The sequence below is a fragment of the Pteropus medius genome, unplaced genomic scaffold, assembly GCF_902729225.1.
Source record: "Pteropus medius unplaced genomic scaffold, Ma_sr-lr_union100, whole genome shotgun sequence".
In the NCBI taxonomy this organism is placed as follows: Eukaryota; Metazoa; Chordata; class Mammalia; order Chiroptera; family Pteropodidae; genus Pteropus; species Pteropus medius.
In genome coordinates, this window is record NW_024350922.1 from 1,692,415 (window position 1) to 1,710,396 (window position 17,982).

The 17,982-nt window shown below is 60.9% G+C and overlaps 2 protein-coding genes across 2 annotated transcripts in view; one reads left to right on the forward strand and one right to left on the reverse strand.

Moving 5' to 3' along the window:
- Nucleotides 1-12,642, forward strand: part of COG7 (component of oligomeric golgi complex 7) — a 40,783-nt gene extending 28,141 nt beyond the window's left edge. Inside the window, exons 12-17 of the mRNA XM_039840222.1 lie at nucleotides 1,253-1,439; nucleotides 2,771-2,911; nucleotides 6,095-6,178; nucleotides 7,295-7,409; nucleotides 10,001-10,144; nucleotides 12,246-12,642. Coding sequence (XP_039696156.1) covers nucleotides 1,253-1,439; nucleotides 2,771-2,911; nucleotides 6,095-6,178; nucleotides 7,295-7,409; nucleotides 10,001-10,144; nucleotides 12,246-12,412 — 838 coding nt within the window. The 3' untranslated portion in view covers nucleotides 12,413-12,642. The remainder of the gene's footprint in view (nucleotides 1-1,252; nucleotides 1,440-2,770; nucleotides 2,912-6,094; nucleotides 6,179-7,294; nucleotides 7,410-10,000; nucleotides 10,145-12,245) is intronic.
- Nucleotides 12,643-16,097: 3,455 nt separating this feature from the next.
- SCNN1B (sodium channel epithelial 1 subunit beta) overlaps nucleotides 16,098-17,982 on the reverse strand; it is a 34,717-nt gene continuing 32,832 nt past the window's right edge. Inside the window, exons 12-13 of the mRNA XM_039840170.1 lie at nucleotides 17,176-17,280; nucleotides 16,098-16,948 (exon numbers count right to left, since the gene is read on the reverse strand). Coding sequence (XP_039696104.1) covers nucleotides 16,568-16,948; nucleotides 17,176-17,280 — 486 coding nt within the window. The 3' untranslated portion in view covers nucleotides 16,098-16,567. The remainder of the gene's footprint in view (nucleotides 16,949-17,175; nucleotides 17,281-17,982) is intronic.

The following is a 17,982-nucleotide window of genomic DNA, read 5'->3' on the forward strand; positions in this document are numbered from 1 at the left end:
TTTTCCCTTGGGGGCACTGTGGGGTCTTTGGGAAAAAGAAAACCAGAGTTGTGTTTTTGGAAAGAGCGTTCTGTTGGCCCCGGGGAGGCCAGAGTCAGTGGCATGTGGAAGGACCAGAGGAGGCGGGAAGGCTGCAGACGGGGACAGCGACGACGTGGAAGTTTGGCAGCGGCAGGGACGGCCGTGTTTGGCGGATAAAAGACCCAACTGAAATGAACAGGGAGAACTCGAGGCTGTTTGAGATCATGCGCCTGGCGTAGTCATCGGTGTGGGCTCAAACAAACGCATAAAAACTCAAAAAAAGAAAAAAGAACACTGTACCTTGACCTTGCAGGCAGAGACAGGTGTCTGCTCGAGTCAGCAACGGTCCTGAGGGAGGGCCTGTCCCCAGGACTAGTTTGCAAGTGCAGGCGTTCATTCCTTGACAGATGCATAGGGTTTGTTTTTGAAAAAAAGAAAGTGGCGAATGCAGCCTCAAAGCTGCCCTTTGCGAAGCAGTGTTTTCCGTGAGAGAGCGTAGTTGCGGAGGGGTCGGCATTGGCCACGTGTGGGGCCTGTGGCATGGCTGTTCTGGCCGTGTTTGTTCGTACAGCTCTGCAGCCACGTAAACGTGCAGGCAGAGGGTAGGGCCTAGGGGAAGATCGGGCAGGTGTCAGCGCCCATCATGGGAGGTCAGCCTCGCTGGAGGAAGGCCGGGCTCCCCAGCAGCACCAGAGGCTGATGGTTGCTTAGAAGCTCCTCGAGGTGCTTTTTTTTCTCAGGGGAATTGGGAAGGGCCAGCCTCTCAGTTTGCCTCTCTGCAGCACCCACACCCCGAAAGCCAAGCGCACAGCGCGGATGCCGCACGCACCTAGGTGTGTGACCGTGAGCCCTCTGGGTGGAGGCGTGCAGCGAGCCGCTGTCCCTGCCCCAGGGACCAGCATCTGCGCGACTGAGGGGCTGATGACTCGCATGGCTCTGACCACCACAAACAGCAATGCTCACGTAGCAGGGAGGGTCTGCACACACACTCTGTGGTGTCCCGGGTCACAGTGAGGTGACAGCTGCCTGTGTAGACCGTATGCCGTGTCGGGAAGTGGCATGTTCTGGTGGGCTGGGTGTGACTGGTTAGAAACGACAGCACTTACTCTCTGTGCCTGGCCCAGCTCTGTCCCAAGGGACGAGGACGTCTTCACTTCCTCAGGAGCGGGACCCTGGATCCGCCCGCCCCGCGACGGTGCCCAGGGTGTCATGCTCACCCCTGCCCTTGCAGGATCCTGTCCACAGCTGGGAAGTACCTGTCTGACTCCTACAGCCCCCGGAGCCTGACCGGGCTCCAGGACAGCGTCCTGACGGACAGGAAGGCCCCCAGCAGGAACCCCTGGCAGGAGCACAACTACCTGCAGAGGGGGAGCCCCGCCGAGTTCGCCAGCCTGATGGAGATCCTGCACTCCCTCAAGGTACGCGCCGGGCCGCCGCATTCTCGCGAGTAGGAGCTTTTCCCGTCACCGCCTTCCCCCATCCAGGCATCCGGCCCCGCGTGTGGGCTCGGGCCGTGGCGTATCCTGCTGTCACTTCCGTCATGTTTATGGCACCGCCTCGAGCTGACGCACCCCGCAGCATGGGCGCAGGCGTCGGGTAAAGGGCTTCGTTACTGACAGGGCGCGGGCTACGGATGCGGCTTCGGATCTGCGGCCGGGCGAGTGGGCGGTGCTCCCCGCCACAGCCAGGCCTGTCTGCAGCCCCTGGCCCCGTGCCAGGACAGACCCCTTCTACTGCAATGGTGGGCCTTGCCCAGCCTTCGGAGAGTTGGGCCCCTTCCCCCGGAGAGGAGCGAGGGTGGGCGACGAGAAGCAGCCTCCTCCACGTGGCCATGTGACAAGACAAGTGCCTCCTGGCTATTCCTTCAGTTAAGACTCTCAGTGTGTCCACCGTGAGGCTGCCCTTCACCTGAAGCTTAAACCGTAGGGTCCCCAGAAGTGGAATGGCCCCCAGGGTCTGAGGGGGCCTCGGGCACCCTTCCCAGAGCTCCCCTCCCCCCCGCACCCTCTTGTCCTGGTTTGACCCAGTGGGGCCACCGCCGCTCCCATAGCACCAAGTGCAATCTAGAATTGTCCCCCCTGTACTCTGGCCCCGCAGCAGGCTGCATTCGAGCTTGACGAAGCCTCGTTAGTGCGGCTCTGCCGGCTGCCTGCCCCCCGCGCCTTGGGTCAGGGTAAAGCAGCTCTGTTTATCTTTATTGCTAATCTGATTTGTTTCTGTTTGTTGTAATTGGTTCATTTACAAGAGCAAAGCGAGGTGCACGTCTCCTCTGCGCTTTCTGAGGCTCCATGGGGTTCCTTAGGACTCGCATGGGGGTGTGCACGCTGGCACACAGCCCAGTGCGATGGCCTGATCTGCTGGGGACCAGGCTGCGTCCATCACTCTTGCTTATCTTGACGCTTCTGATCTCGTTCTCTCTTTGTCTCTGAGGGCCAGTCACAGGTGACTTTTCCTAAACTGCCGACTGACGAGCTTGTCTTAGCTCAGGTGCATCAGGGCCACTGGGAAAGTGAATCGCATATGTACACTCCTGGGCCAGTGCCCTGCTGTACCCCAGTCCGGTAGTTGCAGGCTGGGTCTGGGTGCCTGCGATGTGGCACGCGCTCCCAGGCCCTGGTTTGGGAACCAGCATTATAGAGAACCTCCCCACCCCCCACTATGTTCCTCTCACACATTCAAAACATGTGAGGAGCGGACAGCCTCGGTCGGATCTGCACCTCACAAGCTGCCTCTGCATGTCCTGTCCCAGGAGAAGGGGTCCAGTAGCCACGGCCTGCTGTCGGCGTCTCAGGCGGCCCTGATGCGACTCAACCAGCAGGCCCACCAGCTGGCTTTCGACTCAGTCTTCCTGCGCATCAAGCAGCAGCTGCTACTGGTTCCCAAGATGGAGGTGAGTCCCTGCCTGCCTCCTTCCCAGGCCACCCCGCTGCCGGAACCCCAGGCAGGAGGCCCCCTGCAGTCACTGCTCCCTTGCAGCCCACTGCTTAGTGAGAATTTCTCATCTTAATTGCAGCTACAGTGATGCCTGTTTCGGGCCATCCTTTGGGATTGGTGCTTGGTTAGCTGTGGCATAGGGAGCAGCTTCGGATCCCTCTGGGAGGAGGCAGGGGGTCTGCCCCCGGGGAGGTTGGGGCAGGTCGCAGGCGCTGACTGGTGAGGTCGTCCGTGGCTTCCCGGGCATGGTCTGGGATTCTGAGGGTTGGCAACACTGGAGGAGAGCCGCCACTGTCACCGTGCAGCAGGTGCATGTGGCTGACCGGCAGCTCGCCCGAGCACTGCCCGTCCGTACGTGGTCTCCGGTCACGTGGCCAAGGCCGGTACTTCCTCCGTGACCTCATCTTCAGAAGGGTGACACAGTCATTCTCACTGTGCAGGTGCTTGAAGGCCGCGTGAGGTTTGGCCCAACCGTGGCTGCCGGGAGCTGCTAAAGGGAGGAGTGGTTTTCTCCCTTCCTGTGATTCTCATGTTTTAAGAGGAATGACAGTTTTTTAAAACAAAAAGTACACGTATTCATTTTGAGAAATCAAGCAACACAAGAAAGTGTAAAAGGAAAAAGCAGTAAATCCCTTCGAAATCCCACCGTCTAGAAATAAGTGGTGTGGACACTTGCCATTTGTCCCAGACTCGTCTTCGTGCCCCTCACGTGCTGAAGGCAGGTGGACTACAGGAAGAAGTGGGGTCGCGTGACGCGGGCTATCTGAAGAACTAAATACGTACTGTGCGTGCTTTATTCTGATTTAACTAGAAAAAGAAGACGAAGTGAATGAAACCAAAGGGCGGTTTAAACTTGAGATACTAGTTCCATCACCACAGAAGAAATTAGTTCTCGGCTCTCTCCGAGCTTAAGAAGAGAGGTTACGGGGACTGTGAGATTGGGCTCGCTGGCTCGGCTCATCAGGTTTCCCTTTTAGCAACTGGCTGTTGACACTGAGTCATCTCGAGAGGCCAGGGGATTAGCGTGCGCACGGCCCGCCCCCTTCCCCAGCCCCGTTCCCTGCCTCCGGACGTGGCTGCCTTTATTATTTCCCTGAGTCACAGCTGAACACCCTGACCTTCCCTTCTGAGCTCTTCATTCCTCCTCCTTTAGTCTTAGCCGTACACGGCGCCAGGTGTGCAGCCCCCACCTGCCCTTCACACGCACCCCCGCATCCCCGAGCTCCAGCCTTCTTGTTCGGCCTCGGCAGGACACCTGGGCTGGGAGGATGGGGAGGGCAGCTCTGAGGTCAGGCGCTCCCCGCCAGTGTCAGCCAGAAAGCACAGCACAAAGGCAAGGGCTTGGCCTTGAGGATTTGAAAACTAAACCCTGGTGGTTAAATGTTTGTTTTTAATGTTTGCTTGTAAATCGTCCCGCCCTTTTACATGACTGGGCTATAAAGCCCCACTCTGCTCCATTTCAGAACAGACTATGAAGTTCGCCTGTCTCATCTGGTGACACAGGGGTGGAAAAGCCCATTCGAAGGAAATTGTAAATTAAGTTTGGGACAAGTGAAAAATAATCACAACGTTTCCCGGCTGCCGTCCTCCAGCCCACCTGAGGCCGCTTTTTAAGGTCCTATAGTCCAGCGGGGGCTCTGGTCCCACCCGACCGCTTTCCACGCCGCCCCGTCCCCTCCACCTGGTCACCTGCCCTGGCTCTGCCTGCCTTCCTCTTGAAGCCTTCCCTGCCTGTCCATAGTGCTGGTCCCTTGGACGCTTGCTGGGGACACAGCTCAGCCCTTGCTGGGTCCTGCCCCATGGCGTTGCCCCCTCCCCTCTGCACCCCTCTGCACCGTGCCCCTCCCCACCAGTGACTTTAGCACCAAGAGGTTACTGTTCCTTTTTAAATATGGCTCCCGTCTGTTCCCAGGGCCACTGCCCCAGTTTGGGGGCTCCCCGCCTCTGAACTGCTTCTCTAGCTTCATAGCCACCTGCCCCCCAATTCTTCTCTCAAGCTGCTGCATTAATCTCCACAGAGCTTCGCTCCAACACCCGTGTTGAGCTCCCCAGGGCCCGGGGTCAAGGGCCAAGACTCCTGTTTTCCTTGTCCCCTTTCTACAAAGCCAAGTGCATGGCGCTGCACACCCCGGGCACTGGCACGTGTGGGTGACAGACAGGGTGTTCCTTCAGTGAGCTGGGCATTAAAGAAAGTAGAGTATCTTGAAATAAAAGAAGCAAGAACAGGGTGTTTAGAACATTGTAGGGGCAGGAGTGGGGAAGAGGGGAGCTGGTCTAGAGCAAAGAAAATCAGAATGGCATCGTGCTAGAGAGCCCAGGCTGGGGGGCCGAGGGCTGCGGGCACATGGTCCTCACCTTCCCGGCTCGCTGCTTGGAGAGCCAGATGACAGACCAGGCCCGGGAGGCTGTGGACGCGGCTGCAGTGTGGCCCGGGAGCCCCTCCAAGAGTCCATCCAGAAAGGGCCCTGGGTTCCAGGCTGGCTTTAGAGTGACTCCGGCTGCAATTAAGAAACTCGATTTCTGCGGGAGGGCGCGTGCCACACTGAACTCTGTAACCACGTGCATGCCGGTAACTTTCTCCCACGGTGAAATCGTAGGCATTCTCACTTTAAATGATGAAAGAAGACGTGTTGGTGCTGAAGGTCTCCCCAGACAGAGGGCAGCTGGCGGGGTTTGCAGACCCCTCCCCTCCCCTCCGAGTCAGTTGAAAAACAAATGCAGATGGGAGCAGAAACGCAGGCGGCAGCCTGGCCTAGTGGGGCGGGTATTCCTGCTGTCCGAACGGGCCTCCTAGGCCTTCCGCTCAGGACGAGGGCTTGCATGTGGTCGCCGTGGCGGATTTGGGGGTCCCAGCTGCCTCACCAGCAGGGGACTGTGAGCAGAGGGCACCCGCTCGCCACTCCGCTTTCTGATCGGAGACACAGGAGGCCCGGGCCCACGGAGCAACTCAGTCGAGATGGCGGGCCCTGCCCTGGGTCTGCAGGAGTGCCAGGAGAGAGGGGGCGCCTCCCTCAGTGGCGGGCTGCGGTGCTGGTTTAGGGTGAGACGTCCCTCGGCTGCCAGCTCTGCTGTGTGTTGGCGAGGCGCTGTCCGTGCCGCCTGGCGCTGTGACACTGACCACTTCTTTCTTCCTCCCTAGAGCTGGAGCACCGCCGGCGTTGGAGAAAGCCTGGCCGACGGCCTGCCGGCCTTCAGCCTCACCCCTCTCGAGTACATCAGCAACGTAAGAGCCTCCTGTGCCCCCCTGCCGCTCGGCGTCTGTCCCTGCCTTCCTGGGTGAAGTAGTCACCCCCCATCGGGCCGTCTGCACTTTGCTTTTGGGTGGTCCCCACCCACACCTCAAGGAAATGCGGCCGATGGAAGACGGGATGCAGGCCGCCGAGTTCTTCTCTATAGTTTTGCTGTGTGTGCGTGGTTCTGAATTCAAATTTGGCAGACTTGTGGTGAGTACCTACTGTGTGCCAGGACCCCACACTTTCAGAGGGACCTGCCACCGGCTACGTACATGTGGGGCCAGCTGAGCATCCTCAGGCTTAGCTTGCAGAATCGGTATCAACTCTAAATTGAGGCAAATGTCTAGACTATGGATCCAAAAGAAAGTAACAGGCCCAAAGGCCTTTTAAGTAGTGTTGTTGTAATCAGAAAATCAACCTTATTTTGAAACAAATAATTAACCTTAAAACACAAAATAGTTCCGAGTTGTAATAGAAATAGATGTCTAAGATATGCCCACGATGACAGCCACGTGTCTCCAACAGACACGACGTTATTTGTGGGATTGTCCCCAGAGTCTTGTAATCCTACCTTTTAAGATTTCCTATCAGCCAAGAAGGTTTTGTCAGTGTTTCCTAGAGTTTGTGTTATGAAAACAATTTAGTTTTTTCATAATTCGTGATCACATATGGCTTTTTCCAACAAAACCCCTTTACCTCGTTAAATAACCTGGACGGGAAGGAGACCCAGACCCAAACTCAGAAGCCAGCCCCGAGCCCTCCCTTGGCTGTGCTCTGCGGATGGGGCACCCGCGAACAGTGATCGCTACTTGTATTGACACAAGGGCTGTAAATTTTGCAAAGCACTTTGGCACCCATCATCTCATAGAGGCGGAGTGTGTGTTGAAATTCTCAGACATGGAGGCCGCGAGTGAGGCCATGGGCCTGCGCTCTGCGCGCACACGACCGCCGATTGTGTAGTGTCGCCGTGCCCAGCATCGGTACGCACGGGGAAGGTCAGGCTGGGCTTGCCCCAGGTGTGGGCGTCTGCCCGTTGTCTGCCTTCACGTGCGTGACATTCCCTGGGAGTGTCCGTGTCGGGCTGGACGTGCTGTCCTCTGTTTCAGATCGGGCAGTACATCATGTCCCTCCCGCTGAACCTGGAGCCGTTTGTGACTCAGGAGGACTCTGCCTTAGAGCTGGCGCTGCACGCCGGGAAGCTGCCGTTCCCTCCGGAGCAGGGTGAGGCGCATGGGGGCGGGGGGGCGTGCGCGGTGCGTGCCCCGGCACCCTGCCCCTCATCACATGCACGGAGTAAAATCCTGACAGCCATGAGAAGCCAACCTGGGTGTTTCTTTTTTTTTTTTCCTGTCTATATTTTACTCGGAGGATTTCCACCCGTGTAGAAAGTTGAGCACACGGGCTCTGAGGGCTTCTCGCCTTTGAACAGTGTGAGGTCTGGGGGGCCAGATGGTGAGCTGCTGGCAGGGCCTTCTCAGCACCGTGAGAAGTAGGCAGGAGATTTAAGTCTCTGCGAGCCTTTTTCCCACGAGGAAATCGAACCCTGGGGATGTCGAAGGGAGATGCAGAAGGGTCACGCGCACAGTGGGTCCGCTCCGCTCGGCCCTCTTCTTGGTGGGATCCCCACTTTGCGCCGCTTTGGGGCGGGAGGCCCTCGAAGGCATGGCCACTGCCCTGGGCTTGAGGGTGATTCTGGGTTGAGGGTGGCGCTGAGGCCTGGGTTGCCAGCTCCAGGAGGGTCACCTGGTGGGAGGTGCAGCCTCTCCCGTGAACTGCTGCTGTGCGCGTGGCCCTCGGCAAGCGCCCGCCTGCGGGGACCGCAGCTCTGGAAAAGGCCATCATGCAGCCCATGTGGCCAGGTCGTTTCTGACCTCGAATGCGAGAGCTCGTGTCACTGAGCCTGGTACCCACCTGCTGGGCCTTTTCACGCCTCCTCGTGGGCTGCTTTTCTCCTGCATTCTGTCCAGTTCCTGGCTCTCGTCCTCGCCCTCTGACTGACGAGCCCTGCCTGCTGGGGGCCATTGAGAACCTTGGTGGCCCCTGGGGGGACACCCACCTGTGCTCACATTCCAGCCCCCCAGGGTTTCTCCTCTGGTTGAAAATCTGCCCTGAGGGGCCACCGGTGCCATGCGGGGGACCTTTCTATGGAGCCACACGCACACATGCTCCCTCAGCAGCAGGCCATCTCGCATGCCGTGTGTCCGAGCGCAGTGTGTACCGTCTGCTCGGATGCCTTTGGCCTCGCGTGCCACATGTCGTGTGCGCCTGGGGCATGGCCCGAGCACAGTGCTGTTCTCGGGCTCCCGTTACTGTTCGCTCGTGGCCGCGGTGCAGCCGGACCTCGCTGCCTTGGGCCTTTCTCCTTGGCCAGAGAGGGCATCAGGGCAGGGCCCCCAGCGCCAGCACTCAGGGTGGCACAGGACCCAGCAGGGACTCAGGCAGTTACCAGATGCCTGCCCACTGCCCTCTGTCCAGAGAGGGCGCCTCTCCCCGACTCGAGCGTCCCCCAAGGTACTACTAGCTTCTGTCTCATGTGTTTCCGTGTCTCACCCACTTTCCTGTCGTCGGCTTCCATTTCTGTCCAGTGACCTTCGAATCTCGGTGTTTGGAGCTCGGCCTGGTAGGCCCAGCCCTTTCTGGGTTTTCTACCTTCGCGTCAGAGGCAGCGGGGAGCAGCTTCATCCCCTGGACCAGCCTCCTTGCTAAGCCGCGGTTCCGGCCGTGCACACCAGCCCAGCTGTCCGTTCCCGAGGCGGAAGCCCTAAGTCACATGTTGCTGTCCATGTGCTCATTTGCATTTGTCCTCTTTTTAATTGTCTGGTTTGCATTTGCACAGATGCTAGATGTAAAACAAGATCGAGAGTTTAGAAGAATCAGCCACGACACTCCCCACAGCCGCGCTCGGGTGCCCCCGGCTGCGCTCTGTGTGACGTCATGGGAGGGGCCGCGGCCGGTTGGGCTCTTCTTCTAAAGCATCACTTTGCATCGCCTGTCTCTCCTTTGTTTTAATGTTGCTCCCATTGCTGCCCGCCTTTCCGTTCCTGCTGCCGGTGTCCCCCTGCCCCGTGGAGGCCAGGCCGGTCCATCTCTTGCCTGGATGGCCACCCCATCTCCCCACTTCTCCCTGCCACAGCCCGACTGACTCTGCGTGCACGGGCCGTCAGGTCACACCCTTGCCGAGGCCCTACCTTCGAGGCTGTTTCCTTTCTGCTGCCTGGGCCCACGGGGTTCTCGGGTGCCGTCTGCGCCCAGCGCTGTTTCCCAGCACCATTTCCCACGCCTGCTGCGTGTTCCCGATCTCCCTTCCGTCATCGTCTACCACCGGCCGCCGTGCACGCCGCACCGAGCGTGCGGCGGGCTGTGCCGAGAGCCATGCCCGATCCCCACGGTGGCCCTGCAATGTTGTCTCTGCTGTACACGTGAAAATGGTGTGAGCGGTTAGGTCACACCCAGCTCAGTGGTGGAGTTGACCCTGAACCCGGGGCTTGTGCCGACGTGCCACCTGCGTCTTGACCGTGGCCGTGCGTCTGGGCTGTGCCAGTAGGTGCACAGCGTGGGGGTCCTGCTCACCAGCTGTCCCTCGCGCAGAAGTTCTGGCAGCGTGGCCGCACTGCACGCCCAGCCCTGGGAACGCCAACCTGAGATGGGATTGTTCTGTCTCCTGTGCCTCCCGTCAGACCATCGGCGCCCTGGCCCGTCTGCGTGTGCAGCACCGGCCGCAGGCCAGCTCCAGAGGGCTCTGAAGAAGCCGCCACCACCGGGTTTATCCTGAGCAGGTTCTGCGTTCCTTGGTGACCTTCTTTCCCTTCCAGGCGATGAGCTGCCCGAGCTGGACAACATGGCTGACAACTGGCTGGGCTCGATCGCCAGAGCCACCATGCAGACCTACTGCGACGTGATCCTCCAGATCCCCACGCTCACCCCGCACTCCACCAAGCAGCTGGCCACTGACATCGGTGGGTCCCTCCCCTGCCCTCGCTTCCCCTCAGGGAATCTCTTCCCAGGCCTTCTGTAAGGCCAACCCCAGGTTTGGCTCCCAAGCTCCTCATGTAGTCAGGCCTCTGGACCCCAACCCCAGGGTTCTGACCTAAGTATGGCCGAGGCTGAGGACGTTAGGGGAGGGTCACTGGGGTGACTGGAAGTGACGGATGCCGACATGTGTGCACGGCCTCGCCCGGCCCAGCCTCTTGCTCCGTGTACGCAGTGCGCAGCCAGACGTGCGTGTGTTAGGTCTCGGCCCGCGGTGGGCCCGCAGGTGCTGGGCCAGTGCCGTCTGCAGCCTGCTCCGCGTGCTGACGAGGAAACGGAGGCACGGGGCTCTCGGGTAGCGGGCCTCCCAGGCGACAGGCCCACGTGTGCCCCCGGCCCTGCCGGCACTCACAGCAGGGTGGTGCTCCGAGGTCATGGGTGCGCGTCTCCCCAGTCGCCTGGCACCATGCCACCGACCCCCTGTGCTGTGCCTGAGGCGGCTCCTGGGGCGCTCAGGGCAGAGGGTGGTAGGGGCCTTAAAGGTCAGCTCTCTGGGGACCGAGCAGCCCCCAGCCAGGCGCCCATAGGGCCAGGCCAGCCTCTCGCTCTGTTGAAGGAGAAATAGGAGGGACTTTGCTCCGAGTCCTGAGCCATCAGTGGGGGCCAGGCCGGAACCCCACGGCCCTGGTTCCGAGCTGCGTGCACTAGGCCGTGAGCTCTCGGCGGTCACAGGGGGACCCGCTTCGTGTCGTTGCCCTGGCCCGTCCTGCAGGGAGAGTGGGGTTCCCGCACTCCCCAGCGGGCCCGTCGCACTGCAAGCCCCGCGCACAGAACCAGCCGGCGGGTGTGAGCGCCGCGGGGCCTGGGTTGGGCCGGACTCTGTAGCCCAGGGCATCTCCGCCCCCGCCCCCCCACCCCCCGCTGCACGCCAGCCCACCCCTCCACCCTCCCTGGTGCTGGCGCAGGGCCTGGAAGGGGGCGCAGGGGACGGAGAGGTGCTGGGTGAGCTGCCCCGGCACCGGAAGGGGTGGCCAGGAGTGCAGCGCAGTGCAGGCCGCAGACGCTCAGGTTCACCGTTAACACATGCCCAGTCACTGCTGGCCAAATGGAGTGTCGTGGTGGCCGTGGTTACGCCCTGCAGCTCCTGGCTTTCAGGCGAGGGGCCCAGCTTCGTGGGTCAGACGGGGACCTTGCTGGGCAGTGGCTCCCCAGGCACCTCCTGGGCCTGGCCCTGCCCTGGGCCACAGAAAGTCTCGCCGGGAGCGCATCTCAGGGAGAAGAGGGTGACCTGGGCAGCCACGGAGAGGAAGGGGTGCCTGCCGGGGGTGGAGGTGCTGTCCCCGTCCTCTGGAGCAGGGGGAGGGAGGAGGTCAGGGCGCTGCTTCCTCAGGCCTGGGCTGAACCCACCGAGGGAGGGGGAGGAAAGGCAGCGTCCACTCACTGGTCACCTGCAGTTATCACGTGCCCCCTTGGCCTCTGCCCTGGTTCTTTGTCTTCACGTACAGCCCGATGGCGTGAACTGCGTGAGCAGCTGGGTGGGCGCTGGGCACGGGTGGAGGGCTTCGCCAAGGTCCCCAGGCCACCGGAGCTGGTCTTCCCCTCCCACGCTCTGCCACCGGGGCCCAAGCTCGTGGGCAGGCCCCTCGTACCCTCCCTGGGAGACCCCCAACATGGTCTGGGGTGGGCTCAGGAACTAAGTAGCACCCAAAGATGCGTGGGGACCCCCAGCACCGCCCTTGTCTTCCTGGGGGTGCTGCCGGGAGATCTTGGAGAGCTGCTCAGATGAGCTTGTGGTTCTCCTGACCCCTTGGGTTGCCCCGTGGTCAGTGGGGTACTCTGGGGAGGGTCAGTGGGGGCCCAGGAATCCCGGCGCAGTGCTCCGTGTCCGGTGAGGTCGGCCGGAGAGCGGCGTGTGTGCTGGGGGCGGCAGCGATGCCGCTGGTCCTTTCCTAGCTTGGGCTCCCGGCGCCGGCCGGGCTCGGCCAGGTCTCGCCCTCAGAGCAGAGGCGCCAGCCAAGGGGCCTCTGGGGACTGGGGGTGTCTCGGGCTGTCGCCCGCCTGGTGCTGAGTCTGTCTACCCGCCCACAGACTACCTGATCAACGTGATGGACGCCCTGGGCCTGCAGCCCTCCCGCCCGCTCCAGAGTGTGGTCACGCTCCTGAAGGCCAAGCCCGAGGACTTCCGCCTCACCAGCAGAGGCCAGCCCCGGCGCCTCGCCGCCACGGTGGCCGCCATGCGGGGCGTGGACTGCTGAGCCTGCGCTCCCCACCAGGCCAGGGCCGGGGTTCAGGGTCACGGCCACCCAGAATGGCCTTGCTCTAAACTTCTGCTCGGATAGGGCGGAGCGGTTCCCACAGGGTCGGTTCATTGTGTGATGGGAAAAAGGCTGTGAATTAGGGGTGTGTTCTCTGTTAGAAAGGAATTTTCAGATGACTCTTTAAATGATCCAATCTTGGAAATTAATAAATATCTGAAGTGCAAAAAGGATGTTTCCTGGTCCTTAGTTAACATCCAGGTACTTGCTGTGCGCCGTGCTGACCCCTGGGGACGTGGGAGAGACAGTCAGTGGGTGAACCACCAGCAAAGATCGTCTCTGGCATGAGGGACATGAGGGCGTCGGGGCTAGAGGCGGCCTGGGAGAGATGGCTGGGCAACCCCAAGAGAGGTGTTGGGGCCCCGGGCACTTCGGAGGTCAGCATGTGGGAGGCGGAGGTCAGGCCGGAGCGGGCGGGCGGCCGGATCGCAGAGGGGCCCCCTGGGCCGTCATAGGACTCAGCTTTTCTTTCCTTTTTGAAAGTTCACGGATGCTGCGGCTTCTATCGGTTTTTTCTCTGGTGGTTTCTGTATTGTTAAGATGGTCCGTGGCTACAAATAACAGTCACTTGAGTAACTCAAAAGGAATTTTTCGCAGTAACAAGGTGTCAGATGGTGGTGGTGACGGGCACTGATTCAACAACTGGACGGTCAGGACCAGGACCAGCCTTTCTGTGACCGTGACCTTTCCCCATGTGCCAGGTGCTGCGCCTCACAGGGTGTCCTCAGCAGGCGTGGTGTCCCCCCCGGCTCCGGGTAGTGGAAAGCAGGGGGCACGTCTGAACAGCAGTCTGCCCCTTCCACCAGGCTGTGGTCCCCGGCATCCTCCCAGTGCAGGGGGGCTGAAAGGTGGGGACAGGACTGGCTCCACCAGGGTTTCCCATCCTGGGCACTGGTGACGTTTGGGCTGGACAGCTGTTTGTCGTGGGGACTGTTGGAACCGCACGTGTGCCGTGTCCCTGGGACTGCCTGGCTTCTCCGTCAGCAACGCCTCACACAGCTCTGGGGGCACGGGAGGGATGCAGCCCCCCGTCTGCACACACAGGAGCGCGGGGTTGGAGAAGTCTCAGGGCCTGGCCTGGAGTCACAGCTCCCAGCGGCTGGGTGGTAGGCATGTAGCATGATACCTCATCCCACAGGGACATCCTGCCTGTGCCTCTGGAGGGGAGCCGCCATGCCCAGGACCTTGGGGACCCAGCCTCACCAGGTGGCCAGGTCAGCATCCCACTGGGTCCTCTGCGTGTCACACTTTCTGGGAGAGCCTTGGCTGTGAGCCCACCCCAAGAATAGCACCTCGGCTTCCCGCAGTGGATCCCAGGCCAACCTGGCGGGGGTGGAGCCTGGCTCCCGCCCCAAGGAGCTGAGGTCCGGGGCCTGGGTGCTGCTCTGGCCCGTGGCCCTGTGCGGAGGGTCTGGGAACCACCGAGGGCTGCCCTCTGGGCCGTTCGGGCCCCAACAGCGGGTCCTTCAGCCTTAACAGGCTTTGGGGGCGCCGCAGGCCAGGAACGGGACAGGGCTGGCTTCTCCCCGGTCTGGCCTGCTGCCCGCCCAGAGCCTGCCTCCAGATGCGGACCGGCACCCGCCTTCACCAGGCTCTCCATGCTCCCTGGGGAGGGGGCAGCAAGGCCCAGCATCGGCCTGGCCCCTGCCTCTCCCATCGGCGGCCACCCCTCCCACTCTTGCTTCAGGGCGTCTGGTCTCGACTTCCAGGCAAGGTGGGGGAGGCGAACGCTGTGCTGGCCCCTGAGACAACATCGAAGTACAGCCCTACGATGGCACTAGACGTACGGGACCCACCGAAGCCCAGCTGAACAGAAGTCCTGTGACGAAGGCTGTACAGAAGAAGCCACGTCGAGACCGAGTGTTGAATGTCAACCGTAACTGAAAACTAGGATGTCGGTAAGGCGCTGCTCGCCACGGGGCCACCCCAGTCCCAGCCATCAGCCCACGCCAAACCCATGGTCCAGGCTGAGGCAAGGGAGCCTCGCTCTTGGGGACGGGTGAGCAAGGAGCTTTCTCCCCACTCTGGTCGCTGACTGAGGGGACAGACCTGGGCCCGTGGCAGAGAAAAGGAAGCCAGCCGCTAGAGATGTCCCTGGCTCTCGGCGAACCCCTGGATGCAGCCAGGCCTGAAGTCCCTGGACTTCAGCGTTCCCTTTTTAGCTTAAGGCAGTTCGAGTTACCTTGTGACCCAAAAGCTGGCAAAGGACCTTAATAATCATCGCTCTCCGGCCCCGTAACGTCGGCTGAGACAAGGAAGCCCTGGGCTCCTGCGACCACTGGCAGCAGGAGGAGGCTGGAGTCTCAGCTCCGCCACTTACTGGAGCGGCGATCTTGACCTTATCTCACCTCTCCGAGCCTCCATTTGTTTACCTGTAAAGGGATGGTTTTGGTTCTCAGTGGTCATGAGAATTAAATGGAATAAGACTCATAAAGCCCTTGGCCTGGTGCCTGGTATGTGGGAAAGTGCTTGATACAATGTAGCCATTGTCTGGTAAGAACCAGTGATGATACTGAGTGTGGCGACAAGAACCATTCCTGCTGACAAAAGTAGCCACGTAGGCGGCGTGGTAACCACCGAGAGCTGTAGGCTCGCCGGGCCCTGAGCTGGGACACGCTCCCTTCAGGCCCCACCCACTCGGTCCTAGCAGTGCTGCCTGTGACCAGAGTGGCACCAAGTCTGTGGCACCCCCTTTCTGCATAGGTGCCACTTTGGCACTTAATGAGAGGCCAGTTTGTTTGCCTTCCAGGCCAAGAACCCAGGTGTCGGAGACCATAGCTCCTTCGCCAGCGAGACCAGCACAGGACAGCAGGCCCCGCAGTGGTCAGCCGTCTGCCTTTGCCACGGTGACCTGTGCTTCGGTAAGTGCTCCCTGACCCCTCTGTCGGGAGCCATTAGGGCTAGCATGTTTAACAGTTGAAAACAGAGGATGCTCAGTTAATTCGAATTTCAGAAAAACGAGTCATTGATTAGTAGAAGATATCACAAATGTTACGTGGACATATGAATTCGTCGTTTATCTGAAATTCTTATTGAACTTGGCAGTCTGTATTTTATCCGGCACCCCTAAGAGCCTGTGTCCTCATCACCCTCACGCTGTGTGATTCTGCTGCGGGCCAGCTGGCCTCAGGTGTGGGCGGGGTCTGACCGATCCGCACAGCCTATCCAGCTGGCCACACTGACTGGTTCAGAGGCAGGCATGTGGCACCATCAGTGACCACTGAGAGTCCGCCTGGGACCTCGCTGTGCCAAAAAGGCGGAGGCTCCCTCTCCCAGCTGTGTGTGCTGAGTTTGGAGTGCAGGTGGCCTTTTTTGGTTGCAGTGTAAGGACAGCCTGCCCCGCAAAGCAGAGACAGACCAAGGCTGAAGGAGCTTGAGCTTAAGCCAGGAAGGGTATCTTCCCCACACTCCCCTCCGCCCCTTCTCCCCCTTTTTTTCCCTCCCCCCTCCTTCTCTGTCCTCATAACCCAAAGAAGCAAGTTGGGGGGCGTTAAAAGACTCCTAAGGCTCCTACTTCAGGGACGACTGGACAGGGCCTTTCCTTGGCCAGGCCTTGGCTCTCAAGCCAGCAAGGTTGTCCATCTGCCCCGAGATGTGTCAGGCACTCTGGCTGCCCAGCCGGACAAAGAACAAAGCTCAACTTGGTGTTTTCTACTTTTATTTTCTAGAACAAAACCCATGCCACCTGGCAGGCCCCGCTCCATAAGCACTGCCCGCACCAGCCCTATCCGGAGGCCAGCCAAGGCTGGGAAGAAGAAGGCCACTGGTTCTGGGGACAGACAACACGGCGTGCCCATCTGTTCATCTCTGGAACAGATGGTGACTGGCACTGAGAGGGAAGTGGCTTGCCCTCAGGGAAGGGTGTTCTGGGGTCTTGATCCTGGCTGGGGACATCCCAGGCCAAGGCTCAGGTTGGGTTGCAGGATGGGCAGGAACCAAGTGACTATACAGTCCCCACATTCGTACCAGCACCGTGACCCTATGAGCCCTCGGTCTGGGGCTGGCCAGGAGCTCCCGGCCTCTGCTAGGCCACCTATCATCCTGGCCCTTTGCGGGTCCTAGCGTGGGGCTGCCTAGTGTGGGCAGGGACCGAGCCTAGATGGCATCGCCATCACTGTCAGACTCGATGATGTCCAGCGGCTGCAGGCGCAGGGAGTCATAGTTGGGGGGTGGTGTGCCCGGGATGGGCAGGGTCTGCCCGTCGGGGTCAGCCCCGGGCCCGGGGCCATGGTTGGCCATGTCGGGCTGGAAGGCAAAGTTGGTGTGAGCCTCCACCAGCTCAGCCACGGTGGGTGGCGGGCCGGAGTAGCGAGCCTGGGCCCGCTTCTGCCGCAGGCTCTTGGAGAAGGCCACCAGCTTGATGACGGTGATCCACACAAAGTCAATGATGATCTCAGCAAACTCGATGAGGCACAGCACCGAGCCCCCCATCCAGAAGCCAAACTGGCCGCCCAGGTTGGAGAGCAGCCAGACAATCTGTGGGGAGCAGGGGTCTGAGGGCCTGGCGGGGGTACGGGTTGGCCCCAAGTGCCTGCCTGGAGCTCGGCCTCATGGCTTCTGGGAGGCGGGTGGGTGGTGGGCTGGGAAGGGGGCGGGGACCAGTTTGGAACTGCTTTCAGGACCTCCCTAATCCCTCTGTGGGGCTGGGAACCCTCGTCGCCCCCAGGGTGCTGGCTGGAGGCATTTGGAGCCCCCCGACTCACGTTATAGGCTGCTGACTCCTCAATGGTGCGGTAGTTGAATTCTTGGAAGTAGATATTGAGCTTGACAACCCCATTCCTGCAGGAGGGAGCGAGAAATGCTGGTGCCTTCTCCCCGACACGCACACGCGCACGCACACGCACGCACACAAAGCACGTGTGCACACATGTGCACACACGCACATACACACGTGCACACGCACACACGCGCAAGGCCACCGAGGGGCCGCCGCAGCGCTCCTCTGCCTGAGCTCGCAGGCCGACTCCCACGAGCAGCGAGGTTCACACAGGAGCCGACGGTGCAGCCCTCCCTGGCCCCACGGGCCCCAAGGGCACCTGCGTCCAGCACCCCTCCTGCGGGCCCCATCCTGAACCCCTTCCTAAAGGGTGCTCTGAGCTCCCTTCTCCCACCAACCCCCAGGGCGGCCCCGCCCATGGGCAGTAGACTCTGCGTAGATCCTAAGCCTCTGTCGGGGACCGGCCAGAGAAGGGCGGCCGGGTGGGCGTCCCCTCTGCACCTGCTGGTCCTCAGGCTGCGCGCTCTCGCCTTCAGGCTTCTGCCTGGACGTCTTGGCCTCGCGTTTGTCTGAACAACTCCTCCTTGGACGTTAGCTCAAGGGCCACCTCCCTACAGTCCCTCAGGCTCATGGAGGCTCCCTCCCTGCTCTGCTCCCACAGGGAGGGTCTGGTCCAGACTCGGCACCATGAGGCCTGGCTGCATCTCCCTGCTCTCTAGGCTTGAGCTTCCCGATGGCATGGGCCTTGTGTCTTCCTTGTGCCCAGTGTATGCTTGTGTTGAGTGGATGGAAG